At 36.9% G+C, this 13,561-nt stretch overlaps 1 protein-coding gene across 1 annotated transcript; it reads right to left on the bottom strand.

Annotated features, from left to right (window-relative positions):
• Positions 1 to 3,434: 3,434 nt before the first annotated feature.
• Positions 3,435 to 5,404, bottom strand: POR (C-CAP/cofactor C-like domain-containing protein). Its single transcript, XM_086244819.1, has 2 exons — positions 4,214 to 5,404; positions 3,435 to 3,786 (listed from the first exon to the last, which is right to left on the bottom strand). The coding sequence occupies exon 1, from the start codon at positions 5,337 to 5,339 to the stop codon at positions 4,260 to 4,262; it is 1,080 nt and encodes a 359-aa protein (XP_086100945.1). The 5' UTR covers positions 5,340 to 5,404; the 3' UTR covers positions 3,435 to 3,786; positions 4,214 to 4,259.
• Between the last annotated feature and the right edge of the window lie 8,157 nt (positions 5,405 to 13,561).

Here is a 13,561-nt window from a genome sequence, read left to right as displayed (position 1 = left end):
ATTGAGAGAGATAACCATCAAGGCATCAACCAAGTCTCTTATTTCATATATAAGGTAATGTTCCCAGACACTAAATCTAGACCACAAATTCAGCCAAGAGGCAACCTCATCAATGATTTGGATTCACAGACCAGTAAAGAGAACATTTCCGTGTGTGTATATATATATATATGTATTTATATATCAGTTGATTGGTTAGTGGTTAAGAGAACATAGTCAATGGTGCAAACATTTCTGCATGGCAAAAGCTTTAAGTCACATGATAAATGGAGTAGGAACAGATTACCATCACACCATGATATTATGTATACCAGTTGATTGGATATATGATATAAGACAATCTAGTCAAAGCTTTAAACTTTCTGTGCAAAGCTGATAATCACATGGTTGGAGTAGGTAAGATTGAAAAGAAATCATTAACAGATAAGAGTAGGCTACCATGAAGCCATCCCCATATGCTTTGTCATGTCCACTCCTTTCAATAACCGATGGTATATACTATAATTACAAATGTCAATTCATATGATGAGGGCCCACATGTGTATATATATATATATTGTCAGGAGACCATTTATGTTACATACTCATACATCCAGATCTAACGGTGGAAAACTATAACCTAATGAGAAGAACTTACATATCCCCCATGTGATACCACATAACATTCCCCCTTTGTCATTGGCTCTCTCTCTTCTCTCACTTTCACTCTCTTTCTCTCCCTTTCTCTCATCTCTTGTCTCTATCTCTCTCTTCAAAGGATGCCACATCACTACAACATGAGGATAAATAAGTTTTTTCCTAACCTAATAGAGGAAAAGAGAACCCTATCAACATCTAATGGTAAAAAATGTGTGTGTATCCACATGCAGTGTTTGCATAGTAAATTTTCCCAATAATCAGATGTCCACATATATGGTGCTACTAATAGAATAACTTACAAGTAATGAGTGTATGCACCCACTCTCTCATAACTAATGATCATATGATTAGCATGTAAGGGTATGTTGTGAGAGAATAAGTGTATACACCCGTTACATGCAAGTTATTCATTTGCTTTTTATGCAAAAACAAGTTCAGATCCATGTCTTCAGAATACACAAGTGCTTGTGAGTTGTGACTTTTGCTAAGAGACAAACCATTCATAGGCTGGAAAGCTTCGCAGGGTTCTAGATTATGACTTCTGCTCTGTGGAAATGGCAGAGCAAGTGCTTGCTGCCAACCCCAACTTTGATAGTTCTGTGAGAGGAATTATTCAACAACTAATCAAATGCAGATTTCACTTTTCTATCTCTTATATAATATTAAAGACGGTGATCAATCCTTCAAAGGAAAAGGAATCTTTGATTTGTTCTTTAACAAACAAATCCATGTTTGGTCATAAATCCAGGACAAACTACCATTCCTTTTCACACAATCAATTCTTAATTGGAATGATTAGGCTAAAGTGCTAAACTAGGAAGATTCCCATCTATCTCATAGGCCAACAATGAAGTCAAAGTCAGCGTCAATGGACATGAACTTCCAAAGAGCTTCCACATTTGTCCTGCTATCAACAGCCTAGCTACTAGCTAGCTAGCACCATAGATTCGAGAGAGAGAGATCAGAGGAAGGAATAACCCAATATTTAAACCAAAATGTTCCTCAAATTGGGGTTTCTACGATTCTTAAGATTTAACAGGTAACATTTCCAAACAATTGAATTGGCCCTGACAAAGCCAAAACAAATAAAGTATCACATATGAATGCATGCTCATTGCCTACCAAGCAACATGATTCATGTTTAGATGATATTATTTCAAAGTCAACAAAATAAGTGGAATTTGTATTTGATTCCAAGATAAGTATAACCAAAGCTTTAAATACAAGGGTATTTCATTACTACAAAAACAAATAGTGAGTAAATTACATTGGTGTCCTTGAGCTTATGTGTAATAACATATATTCCCCTTAGACTAACACTAACTAACCTCCTCCTTGATCGAAATCGTTTTGAACATTACAAACAGGATATGTTTATCCGGGTGCAAGGACTTGTCTCCATTGTTTTTAAAATTAATTTTTTCATAATTAACATGCTACATTGGACAAGTATATATTGTTTGTTGATTACACAAACTCAGGAATGTCACTGTAATTCACTCTTAATTAATTCTAAATCACTCATCTTGGAATTGGTATGAGATCAGTGACTGTTCTATGGCAGACCACAAATGCTGAAATACGAAGCTAGTCATAGAACTTAAAAATAAACAGTTCACATAAGCTGAAAGACTTCGGAAATTTGCTGCAATCCCAATAAAACATATTGTTCAGCATTTTGTTTATGCAGTCCTAAACTCCTAATACAATCAGGAGGAAAAAACAAAGACAATTAATTTTTTGTACCATGCAACAAAATCACAAAGCATTCAGTCCTATGAGCACAAATAAATTGCCTGGTGGCTTCGCAATTAAAAAACTTCTAAAACAGAGTCATGACATATTTTAGTTCATTGGGACTTCTGTAACATAATACAAAAAACAACAATGTTTTCTTACATTGATTATTGATATAAGAAACTAAGACCACTAGTCTTCCATTATTCAGTCTACATGGGAGACATCTGAATTCTGATATTTATTTTAAGTAGGACAGTCTAAACTTAAATCCCTAGACTTTAGGCAAGAAAATCTAGCAGCAATACATTAATCATGCATTCAGTATATTCTGAGCATAAGTGATCATACTATCATTACTAGATTGCTATCTGACAGCAAAGACTTCCTATTTGCAAAGAGATCCACTGTGTTCCTGAAACCAGCGGAGTACAAAAGAGCCATTTACAGAAAGGAAATTAACTGACTCCAGCAAGTCATCTAACAAATATGACCAACAACTTCAAGTCAGCATCCTACCTTTTAGGTTGGTTACCCCCATTTTAACGTAAAAGCACCTGAGGAAGTTCCCACAGGAAGAGATGTTGTGGGAGAAGGGCAATATCAGAAACTATGAAAAGCTCAATTATCACTATTCACTATGAAATTATTCTCCTGAAAAGAGAACTTTACAGGCAAAAGGTTTAATTATCAACATTAGTATTTCACTTCCCCCTGCTCTCCACATTTAATCTGCTCGATTGGGTTTTTATTTTTTTTATTTTTTGGGTCTGATCTGCTTGATGGGTTGACTGACTGAAAGTGGAAATGGATAATCTATCAGGAATTGTTCAAAATTCAAAGCAAAAAAAAAAAAAAAAAAAGGCCAATTTATTTAAAGGGATGCATCTGAAACTGTTCGTAAAAATTAAAAATCAAAACATCAAAGTTTTTATAAACTACCATCACCAATTTATCTATAAAAATTAGTTCTTGTAAAGAACAAATTGTTTGATGCTATGACAGCAGCTTTAATCAATAGCAATCTACTAACATGCTTCCCTTTCCACTGGATTTCTTTATAGTCTGCTTAATCTCATATCTACTAAAGGGAAAAACATAAAGTCTGCTTGAGCTCATAAATGACAGAAAATGGGTATTCTACCGGGAAATGACTACATTCTATATGAAAGTAACTAAAATATATGTTTTTTAAAAAATGTATATGTAAAAATAACAAAAAAACAGTTATATGCGTAATAAATGAAAGTACAACAGTTATTGCTAACATCTAGTTCTGATTTTGGGATGCTTATCAACCACCGGGATTTGTACTACACCCTCACCAACAGTTGCAAGCTTAATGTGTCAATCTTTTGTAACAATTTAGGCTTCTTTTTTGCATGACCAAAACATCGACCGATGAACAACCTACACAACAGAAAACCTGGAGCTTCAAACTCACAGACAGGAGAGAGTTTATAAATCCAGGACCCACATCTCCAAAAGAGAACAATAAAGCATCAAAATAATGTATTGCAAGCAGCAAGATAAACACTTCAAATACAAATCAAGGTAAATCTGTACTGACATCTTGGTTTATGTCTTTTTCTCACTACTTCATCCAGCATCAATCTCATCCACCAAGTGCTACCTCCAAGTTCCCACAATTTCACATTGCATCATCATAAATATTTTGACAGATGATTTGTTTATTGATATAAAAATAAAAATAAAAAACTTCGAGAAACAGAACACTAATCAATAATCAGAATGTTAGAGAAAGGCCAATCAATCCAACCCACTCAACAATGGCATAATACATATATGAATACCCAATAAAACAAAAGAATGTTACCTTTTACTCCAAGCACACACTAAAAACCAACAAAATGGGCAACAGCCTAACTTTCCTCTGAATTTGAAATATCAACCAATCCAACTCTCTCATTCTCTGGCAAAACCGACCAATTCGGCGACTGAACAGCCCGCAACCACATGAAATCATCCACATTAGCCCAATTCTCCGTCTCCTCATCAAGACTGGCCTCCCTTAGCTCTTCATCAATCCCTTCATAGCTCAAACAGTACGGCGCAAACCTCACGCAGCTACTGTCCTCAATTATAGGCCGGCTCCTCACCCTCAAGTAAAAATCGCTCCTTTTCGCATTGTGAATCCGAATTTGATGCGACGCCATTACAAAAACACAATCTTCAACCCCATCAATCAGAATCGAACACATTACAGGACCCGTATAAACCCTGCAGTTCCTTAATTTATGAACAAAAAGCGCTCTCACAGAACCCATTAGCCTCACTTCGCAGGAATCCAGGTCCGAAATCGTAAATTCTCCGACTCCCGAGCCTTTAAATTTCCGCACCAAAACCTCGCCTTTCTTTTTCCAAAAACCCGGCGATTCCGGAACCTTAAAACCCGAATTTGAATTCTCGGGTTCTTTCTCTTTCTCTTTCTCTTTGGATTCGACGACAATTGGGTCTTTCTTGGTGGCTTTGTTTCTGAAAGAGAATTTCTTTTTGGGCAATAACTCAGAGCTCAAATTCTCGAGGCTCTGTCTCAAATCCGAGACGACCTTCAGCGAGGATCGGACTTCGTACGAGGGTAGAAAATACGAGTTCTCAGCGACGAGCTTTTCGAGGTCGGAGATGGAGGAGGCGATTTGGTCGAGATGGGGTTTGAGCTGAGTCGACCCGGAGAGTCGACAGTGGGCGAGCTGAGACTCGATGGAGCTCTTGGAGTTGGAAAAGCGGGAGAGAAATGATGACGTGGACTCGAAGGAAGGGGAAGAGGACGAGTCGGACTCGGCGGATCGGCGAGTGAGTGAGGTTTCTATGCGAGTTTGGTGGCGGTTGGCGAGGCGGTCGAGCATCGATTGGCGCTTCTTTTGGAGGTCTGGGTCTTCGTCTAGGGGATCTGGTTGTGGTTGGTTGGGGTTTGATGAGAGAGCTGCTTCTTCGTTTTCCATCGATGGCAACGATGGTGGGCTCAGATTTGAGAAAGACTGAGCGGGATGAGAGAAAAGGAGGGAATTGGGTTTTTGCAGTTTTTATACCTTTTTTTTGGTTATCGTCTGTGTATGCGTGAGACGGTGGGCCTTGGAAATTTTAAAAATTAACTTTTGCTTTTACATTAAATTTTTTTTTAATTTTAGACCAAAGAGTAAAATTTCGGATTTCGGAGAAATTTCGATGGAAATTTCGAAAAATTTTAAATTTCGACAAAAATTAGACAGAAATGACGGAAATTACTATTAAAATACGGAAATTTTGAATGAAACTTTCCTATATGTTTATTTAACATATTATCTACTATATTTATAAAAAATAATTGAAGAAACCTAATTATATAATAGGTTTCATGTTATATAAGATGAATATAATGCGCGCTGGAGGCAAATACTGTTAAATAACATTAGTATATTCTTTATACTCTATAATCTATACATTAAATCCTATATACTCTATATACCCTAATATTCTATATACCCTAATATTCTTTATACTTTGTAATCTATATACTAAACTCTATATACTCTATAATTTATACTTCATATTATTTATGATATGATATAAAATATTAGGGTTTAGGTCCTTTAGGGTATTTTTAATTATTTTTTATATAAAAATATATTAGAGTTTAGAATTTAAAAATAACTAAACGAAGCCTCAAAAGAGCTAGACGAAACCCCAAACTTTTTTTTTCTTTCCAAGATAAGGAATATTACTATTCGTTTGTGTTACTATATATTTTTATTAATGTATAAGCATTTAGTAGTTATATTAATCTGGATTTTCTTTCTTGTTACTTTTAGATTAATTTCTATTATTTTTTGTTTTTGGCATCTGATTTTCTGGGTGTTGTTAAATTAATCTTTAATTTAGTCTCATAATTTTAAGAAATTACTAATTAGTTAGTGAAGAGGTTTTTTAAATTAAGGCTTATTCACACCATTGCCTCTTATAAGATACACTTTTTTTCACTTTGCCCCCTGAAACTTAAATCCTCTCAGTTTGCCACCTGAACTTCACACAGTTGTTGCAAAACACCCTATGCCGTCAACTCTGTCAATTTTTTCGTTAAAAAAGCTAACGTGATACCTATATAGCATGAATGAGACCCTTTTTTAGTTATGTAATATCCATGTGGACACAAAAACTAATAAAAAATCATTTTTAAAATAAAAAATAATAAGATTCATGTCAATTTTTTTATCCACATGGATCTTACATAACTAGAAAAGGGTCCTACCCATGCTATATAGGTGCCACGTCAGCTTTTTTAACGGAAAAATTGACAGAGTTGACGGCATAGGGTGTTTTGCAACAACTGTGTGAAGTTCAGGTGGCAAACTGAGAGGATTTAAGTTTCAGGGGGCAAACTGAAAAAAAATGTATCTTACAAGGGGCAATGGTATGAATAAGCCTTAAATTAATGTTGTGACTAGGGCTCACCAAATAGCCCAAGGCCCGAAGCCCACCCGAAGCCCGCCCAGCCCATTGGGCCCGAAGCCCGATGTGGCCCGACATTTGGGCCGGCCCGGCCCGGCCCGAAAATTTTTTGGGTTGGGCTTGGGCCATCCCCTTGAAGCCCACGGCCCGCCCAAAGCCCGGCCCGCTTAGGCCCGCTCAAAGCCCGCCCAAAGCCCGGTCCAAAGCCCGGCCCGAAGCCCAAAGCCCAAAGCCCGTTTAATATCTTCAATAAAAAAAAATATAGGATTTTAGCTATGTTCTAAATCGAACTTGAGACCTCATAAAACAAATTTCAACTCTCAACCAACTGAGCTAACTAGTTTATTTGTCTAATTGGTGAATCATAACATATTTAATAGGTTTTTCGTTTGTTTATTCTAATAAATTATTAATATGTTTATTAAGTATTTAAGTTATTATATAATTTTATAATGTTAGTAAATACTAAATAGTAATAGTGTAAACTATACTATGTAGTCTATGTAAGTATGTAATACCATAAATAATAAACTTTTAAAATTATATACAACATTACAAATTTACAACTGTAATAAAACATAAATGTATATGTGCATATACAATTTTTATAATACAACTATAATTGAAGTTATTAAACCATGATGGCATGATTGTTCATTAATTTAACAATTTGAACCGTTCATTTTATATGTTGATAGTCAAATATCATCCTTACAAAAAATCGGTCGAATCGGAATTCATTTACTCGTTCGATTATCATTAAAAAAACCATGATCGTTAATTAATTCGACCATCATTACGTCATTTTTACATCTCTGATTGAGCTAATTTTTTGCAAGGATTCTCTTTGAGTGGGGAACTAAAACTTGAACGGTTCGGATCGTTGAAAACACGATCGATATATAAGCTTCTACATATAAATACACTTGAAGAGTTGAAGATTATAATTCTAATAACTTTCTCGTTGAAACCTTATTGTTTTCATAATTGTGAAGACCACAACGTGATTTCAACAATCTGAACCGTTCATTTTCTATATTCATAGTCAAAGATCATCCTTACAAAAAATCAGCAAAATCAGAATTCATCTACCCATTCGATTATCATTAGAAAAACAACGATCGTTCATTAATTCGACCACCGTTACGTCATTTTTACATCTCCGATCGAGCTAATTTTTTGCATGAATTATTTTTGAGTGAGAAATTAAAATTTGAACGGTTCAGATCGTTAAAAACACAATTGCATCATTTGTTTATAAAACATATGTAATAAAATATATAATAAAGCATATATTACACATGTAATAAAATTACAAAATCCAAACCCCATCCAAACCCTGAAACCCCATCCAAACGGACCAAACCCCATCCAAACCCCTAAGCCCAAACCCCAAAATACCCTAAACTAATAAAATATTAAACCCTAAAGATAAGTCATAACTCATAAGTATATAAAGCTAAGTTTCACTGTAACCCTAAGTCTCTATTCTCTAACCATTCGCCGCCTCCTTCAACAGTTCAACATCAAACCCTCTCGGCCTCTCCAAACTTCTCACTTCTCAAACCCTCTCGGCCTCTCCATCATCACCATCATCACTCTCTCAGACTCTCAGACCCTCTCCATCATCACGGTTTCACTGTAACCCTAAGTCTCTATTCTCTAACCATTCGCCGCCTCCTTCAACAGTTCAACATCAAACCCTCTCGGCCTCTCCAAACTTCTCACTTCTCAAACCCTCTCGGCCTCTCCATCATCACCATCATCACTCTCTCAGACTCTCAGACCCTCTCCATCATCACGGTTTCACTGTAACCCTAAGTCTCTATTCTCTAACCATTCGCCGCCTCCTTCAACAGTTCAACATCAAACCCTCTCGGCCTCTCCAAACTTCTCACTTCTCAAACCCTCTCGGCCTCTCCATCATCACCATCATCACTCTCTCAGACTCTCAGACCCTCTCCATCATCACGGTTTCACTGTAACCCTAAGTCTCTATTCTCTAACCATTCGCCGCTTCCTTCAACAGTTCAACATCAAACCCTCTCGGCCTCTCCAAACTTCTCACTTCTCAAACCCTCTCGGCCTCTCCATCATCACCATCATCACCGATTCACCATCTCGCCACCCCCAACTCCGATCGAACCCAGGCTACCCAGCAACCCACCAAACTCCGATCGATCGGACTCGATCCGATCAATTAATGATCAGATCGAGATCTGAACTGCGATCGGATAGTTGATAGCACTATCGCTCAGACAGTCCGAGCACCACCGCAACGCCACCTTCGCACCAGCGACTCCGCCGCAAGCTCCCTGCCAGTTTGCCTCCCTTTGCGTGTAACTGTGTAAGTGTAAGTCATTTTCCCTTTGTGATTTCAGTTAAGTCATTTTCCTGCCAGTTTGCCTCCCTTTGTCATTTTTGTGATTTCAGCAAAAAATTCATCACTGTTTCACTAATTTTGTTTTTTTTTGTTGTGTGTGTAGCTGTGGTGAAGATTAATAGCTTGTGGTGAAGCTGTCCTGTGTAGGAGTTGGCCTCTTGTGTTGGTGCTGGTGCTGCTGCTGTGTGAGTGGCAAATGGCAATTTGCTGAATTTCAGTTTATTTGCAGTTTGCTGGTATTTTTTTTATGATAAGATCTGGTGTTTATGATAAGATCTGGTGTTTATTTGCAGTTTGTTGGTATTTTTTTTTGCTGGTAGTGTTATTTGCAGTTTGCTGGTATTTTTTTGCTGGTAGTGTTATTTGCTGGTATTTTTTTGCTGGTAGTGTTATTTGCTGGTTATTTGTTGGTAGTTTTTTTAGGATGTCTACTCACCCAGAGTCTAGTGTAATTGGAATCCATGAATCCATTGGTTCCCCCCCATCCACACCCCAATCTAATTCTATTCCTAAATCCAGTAGAAGTGAAGTGTGGAACTGGTTTGAAAAAGTTGTTGAAATTGAAAATGGTAAATCTGTTACAAAAGCAAAATGTGCAATATGTGGAAAAAAATTAGATGACAGTTCTTCAAATGGTACTACTCATTTAGCTCGTCATTATAGGAAACATATTGAAAGCCAAAATGTTAATATTGGTAATCAAATGCTTTTACAATCAAATGCTGCTGGTAATTTGTCAAATTTTGTTTATAAAAAGGAAAATGCTCGAAAAGAAGTTGTTGATTTTATAGTTAGGGCAGAATTACCTTTTACTTTCGTGGAAAAACATGATTTTAAAGGAATGATTCAAAGAGGCTTTACTCCACAATATAAAGGAATTTCTGCCACAACTTGTAAAAGGGATGTTATGAAACTGTTTGTTGAAGGAAAATCTCAATTGCTGTCTTATTTTGAAAAATATGAAGGCAGAATTTGTTTGACTTCTGATGTTTGGTCTTCTAGACAAAAAATTGGTTTTATGTCATTAACTGCTCACTTCATTGATGCTGACTGGAATTTAAATAAAAGGATTATTTGTTTTAAAATGATTGAGTATCTACACAGTGGACAGTCACTTGCAACTCATATACATGAGGAACTCAACTCTTGGCGTATCCACAATAAAATTTTTTCAATTACACTAGATAATGCTTCAAATAATGATGTTGTTGCTGATTTGCTGCCTTTATATCTTATGATTGATGATGTGCCTAGACAAATGTTTCATGTGCGTTGTTGTGCTCATGTTATGAACCTGATTGTGCAAGATGGTTTGGCTATTTTAGGTCCTTCTATTGATAAAATTGTTGCAATTGTGCGTAGTTTGAATTCTTCAAATAAGAGACATGAAATTTGGAAAAAATGTTGTGTTGATGTTCGTTTGGATAAGAGAAACATAGACAATGATGTTCCTCATAGGTGGAATTCCACATATGCATTGTTAGAAGTAGCCATTCAATATAAAGCTGCCTTGCATAGATATGTTCAGACAATAAATCAATCAACTAGAAGTTCTACTTTACCGATTCCATCTGAACATGATTGGCTTGTTGCTCAGTTTGTTTGTGGTTTTTTAAAGACTTTTGATTCTTCAACAAAAATATTATGTGGTGTGTATTATCCTACTTCTAGTCGTGTGCTGACTTGTTTGATTGATATTCATTGTGCATTTCAATCATATTCTCATATTAATGCATTTGAAACTGCTATGGTTGCTATGAAAAGTAAATTTGATAAATATTGGGCAACTTTTCCTAAATTGTTTTGTTTTGCTACTGTTATGGATCCTAGGTTCAAAATTTGGGCAATTAGTGAGTGGTTAAATGTTATTGGTTGTGAGGAAGATGACATAAAGGTAAAGGTAGATGAAATTAAGTCTTCTCTGTTTAAATTGTATGACCATTACAAGTCTAATGTGCCTGCTGCATCATCACGAAACTCTACTGAAACCACAACTAATCCTCAAAGTATTGTTTCTGGTAGTACTAGTTCTTCCCCAATTTCTATTCCTAACTTTCAAAACAGTGCTATGAGAGCCTTGAAAATGGCAAAGGTGCAATCCTCTGTTTGTTCTACTTCTGATTTGCAATACTATCTTGATGCACCAGTTTTAGATGATGTTGATGAAACTACATTTTCTGTTTTGGGATGGTGGAAATCACATGATACACAATATCCTGTGCTTTCCATCATGGCTCGTGATTTGCTAACTGTTCCAGCTTCAACTGTTGCATCCGAAGCTGCTTTTAGTGCAGGTGGTAGAGTGGTATCGGAGAAGAGGGCTAGCTTTAGTCCGAACACTATAGAAGCTCTAATCTGCGTCAAAGATTGGCGCTTAGCTGAGGCAAGAATGCAAGAGGCTGCTCAAGAGGAGGATTGGGCAGAGGATCTAATGAATATCAAGCTATCAAGACCTGAATTTGTTGAAGAAGAGACCCCTTCCCCTGCTGAATCAGCCACCTGATTAACTGATTTTATTTTTTCAGTTTCACTATTGGTTTGTAATTTGTAAACTCCATAAGGAGTTAAGCACCATAACTCATAACTGCATATTGTTACTTTTAGTATAATTAAATCAATACATTTCAGTTTTGAGGGTTGTGTATGTGCCAACCTAGTTGGGATGTACATGTGAAATGCAAATGATAGATAGGTTGTGTAGGTGCCAACCTAGTTGGGATGTACACATTCTATAGTGATGCATTTCCCCCTCTATTTATAATTAAATTATATGTTGTTAACTTGTTAAATTGTGACTTTGGGAGCTGACATTGCAAAATTTTGGCAAGTTAAAACCAATGAATTAGTCATCTGCTAAGTTTTATAGTTATAATAGACATAAATTAGGCAATAAATTAAGCAATTTGAGAAGCCAAAAAAGCCTAATTTGGGCTGCCCGTTCGGGCTTATTGGGCTGCCCGTTCGGGCCTAGTCCGGCCCGGCTCTAAAACCCGTTAGTCTCAAGCCCGATGGGTGGGCTTCGGATTTGTGTATTCAGGCCCAAGCCCAGCCCGGCCCGGCCCGAAAGTTTTGTTGGGCTCTTGTACTTCAAGCCCGAGCCCGGCCCGAGCCCGAAAGATTGGGCCTGGGCCAGCCCGGCCCGGCCCATTGACGACCCCTAGTTGTGACCAAATATGGCCATAAGCCCATAAGTTCATAATCTATGTGCTGGCCAAACTACTAAAGATCAACACCCACCAATATCACCTCTAGTAGATTAACACGTACCCACCAACTTTTGGCATCTGAAGGGTACTAAGTCTAAGTCTAAGTGTCTAACTTTATCTTTTTCTTTTTTTTTTTCTCTTTTCTTTTTTTCCTTCCTTTCTTTTCTTTTTCTTTCCTTCACTTTCTTTCCTTTCTTGTGACTTTTCTTCCCCCTTTTCTACGTCTGCTGGGACACTCTTCTCTCTCTACTAGTCCCAGCCCATCTCTCTTCTTCCCTCTCATTTCTCTCTCTCAGCCCAGTCGCGCGCATCTCTTTCTTTTTCCTCCTTCATCCTTCTCCTCTTCTTCCTCTCCTTCCCGATCTCTTCTCCCTCCCTCCCCGTTGGCTGAGTTTATTTTGGTTGTTTTTGGACTGTTTTTTACAGGTTTGCTGGGTTTATTTTGGCTGGGTTTGAATGATTTTTTAGAGTGTTGCTGGGTTTGGACTTTGGACAGAGAAGGAGAAGATCGACGGATAGAGAAGTGATGAGCGAAATTTCGACAAATTTCGGAAAATTTCGGCGAAATTTCCGAAATTTCGAAAATTTCGGCGAAATCTTCACGAAATTTGGACAAATACTTGTTAAAATTTCCTTACCTCTAAAAAACGAAATTTTCGGCGAAATTTCGCCGAAAATTTCGAAATTTTATTCCTTGATTTAGACTGAGTAAGTAGTCATTAGCTCTCAATCTCATTAAGGAGGGCTCGAATAGTTGAATCCCCATCAACAGGGTTCGAACACTACTCAATTGTGGAATTCAAGCACTTCTTAATGAGAACTCAAGTACTGTTCGAGAATTAGATTTCCTGTCAAACCTTGAATTTGGTTAAAATGGTACTAACACTATATAGTTACGAGAAATTCACCTCCTTCTTTTCTTTGTTTAGTTACTTTGCATCAAGTTGGAACACTCAATCAGCACTATGAGTTGAACACAAAGTTTGAACCTACAATCAAATTGACAGTTCAAACTTGCACTTTTTATATGCAATGCTGCATATAATAATTCCACGCCTTCTGCAGAAACATATCTGAAATTCCATGTAAACTACAATTTCCTTATCTCTTTCAGTCAGCCACATTGGCATACTTCTGCAGAAAGTATTTA

Source organism: Dryas octopetala, chromosome 5, assembly GCF_963921425.1.
Source record: "Dryas octopetala chromosome 5, drDryOcto1.1, whole genome shotgun sequence".
NCBI classification, from domain to species: Eukaryota; Viridiplantae; Streptophyta; class Magnoliopsida; order Rosales; family Rosaceae; genus Dryas; species Dryas octopetala.
The sequence above is the reverse complement of the archived record's forward strand: the minus strand, read 5'-3'. Positions and strand labels throughout refer to the sequence as shown.

Excerpts from the sequence above, each read along its gene's own strand:
- POR (XM_086244819.1), bottom strand. The coding sequence starts at position 5,339 with ATGGAAAACGAAGAAGCAGCTCTCTCATCAAACCCCAACCAACCACAA.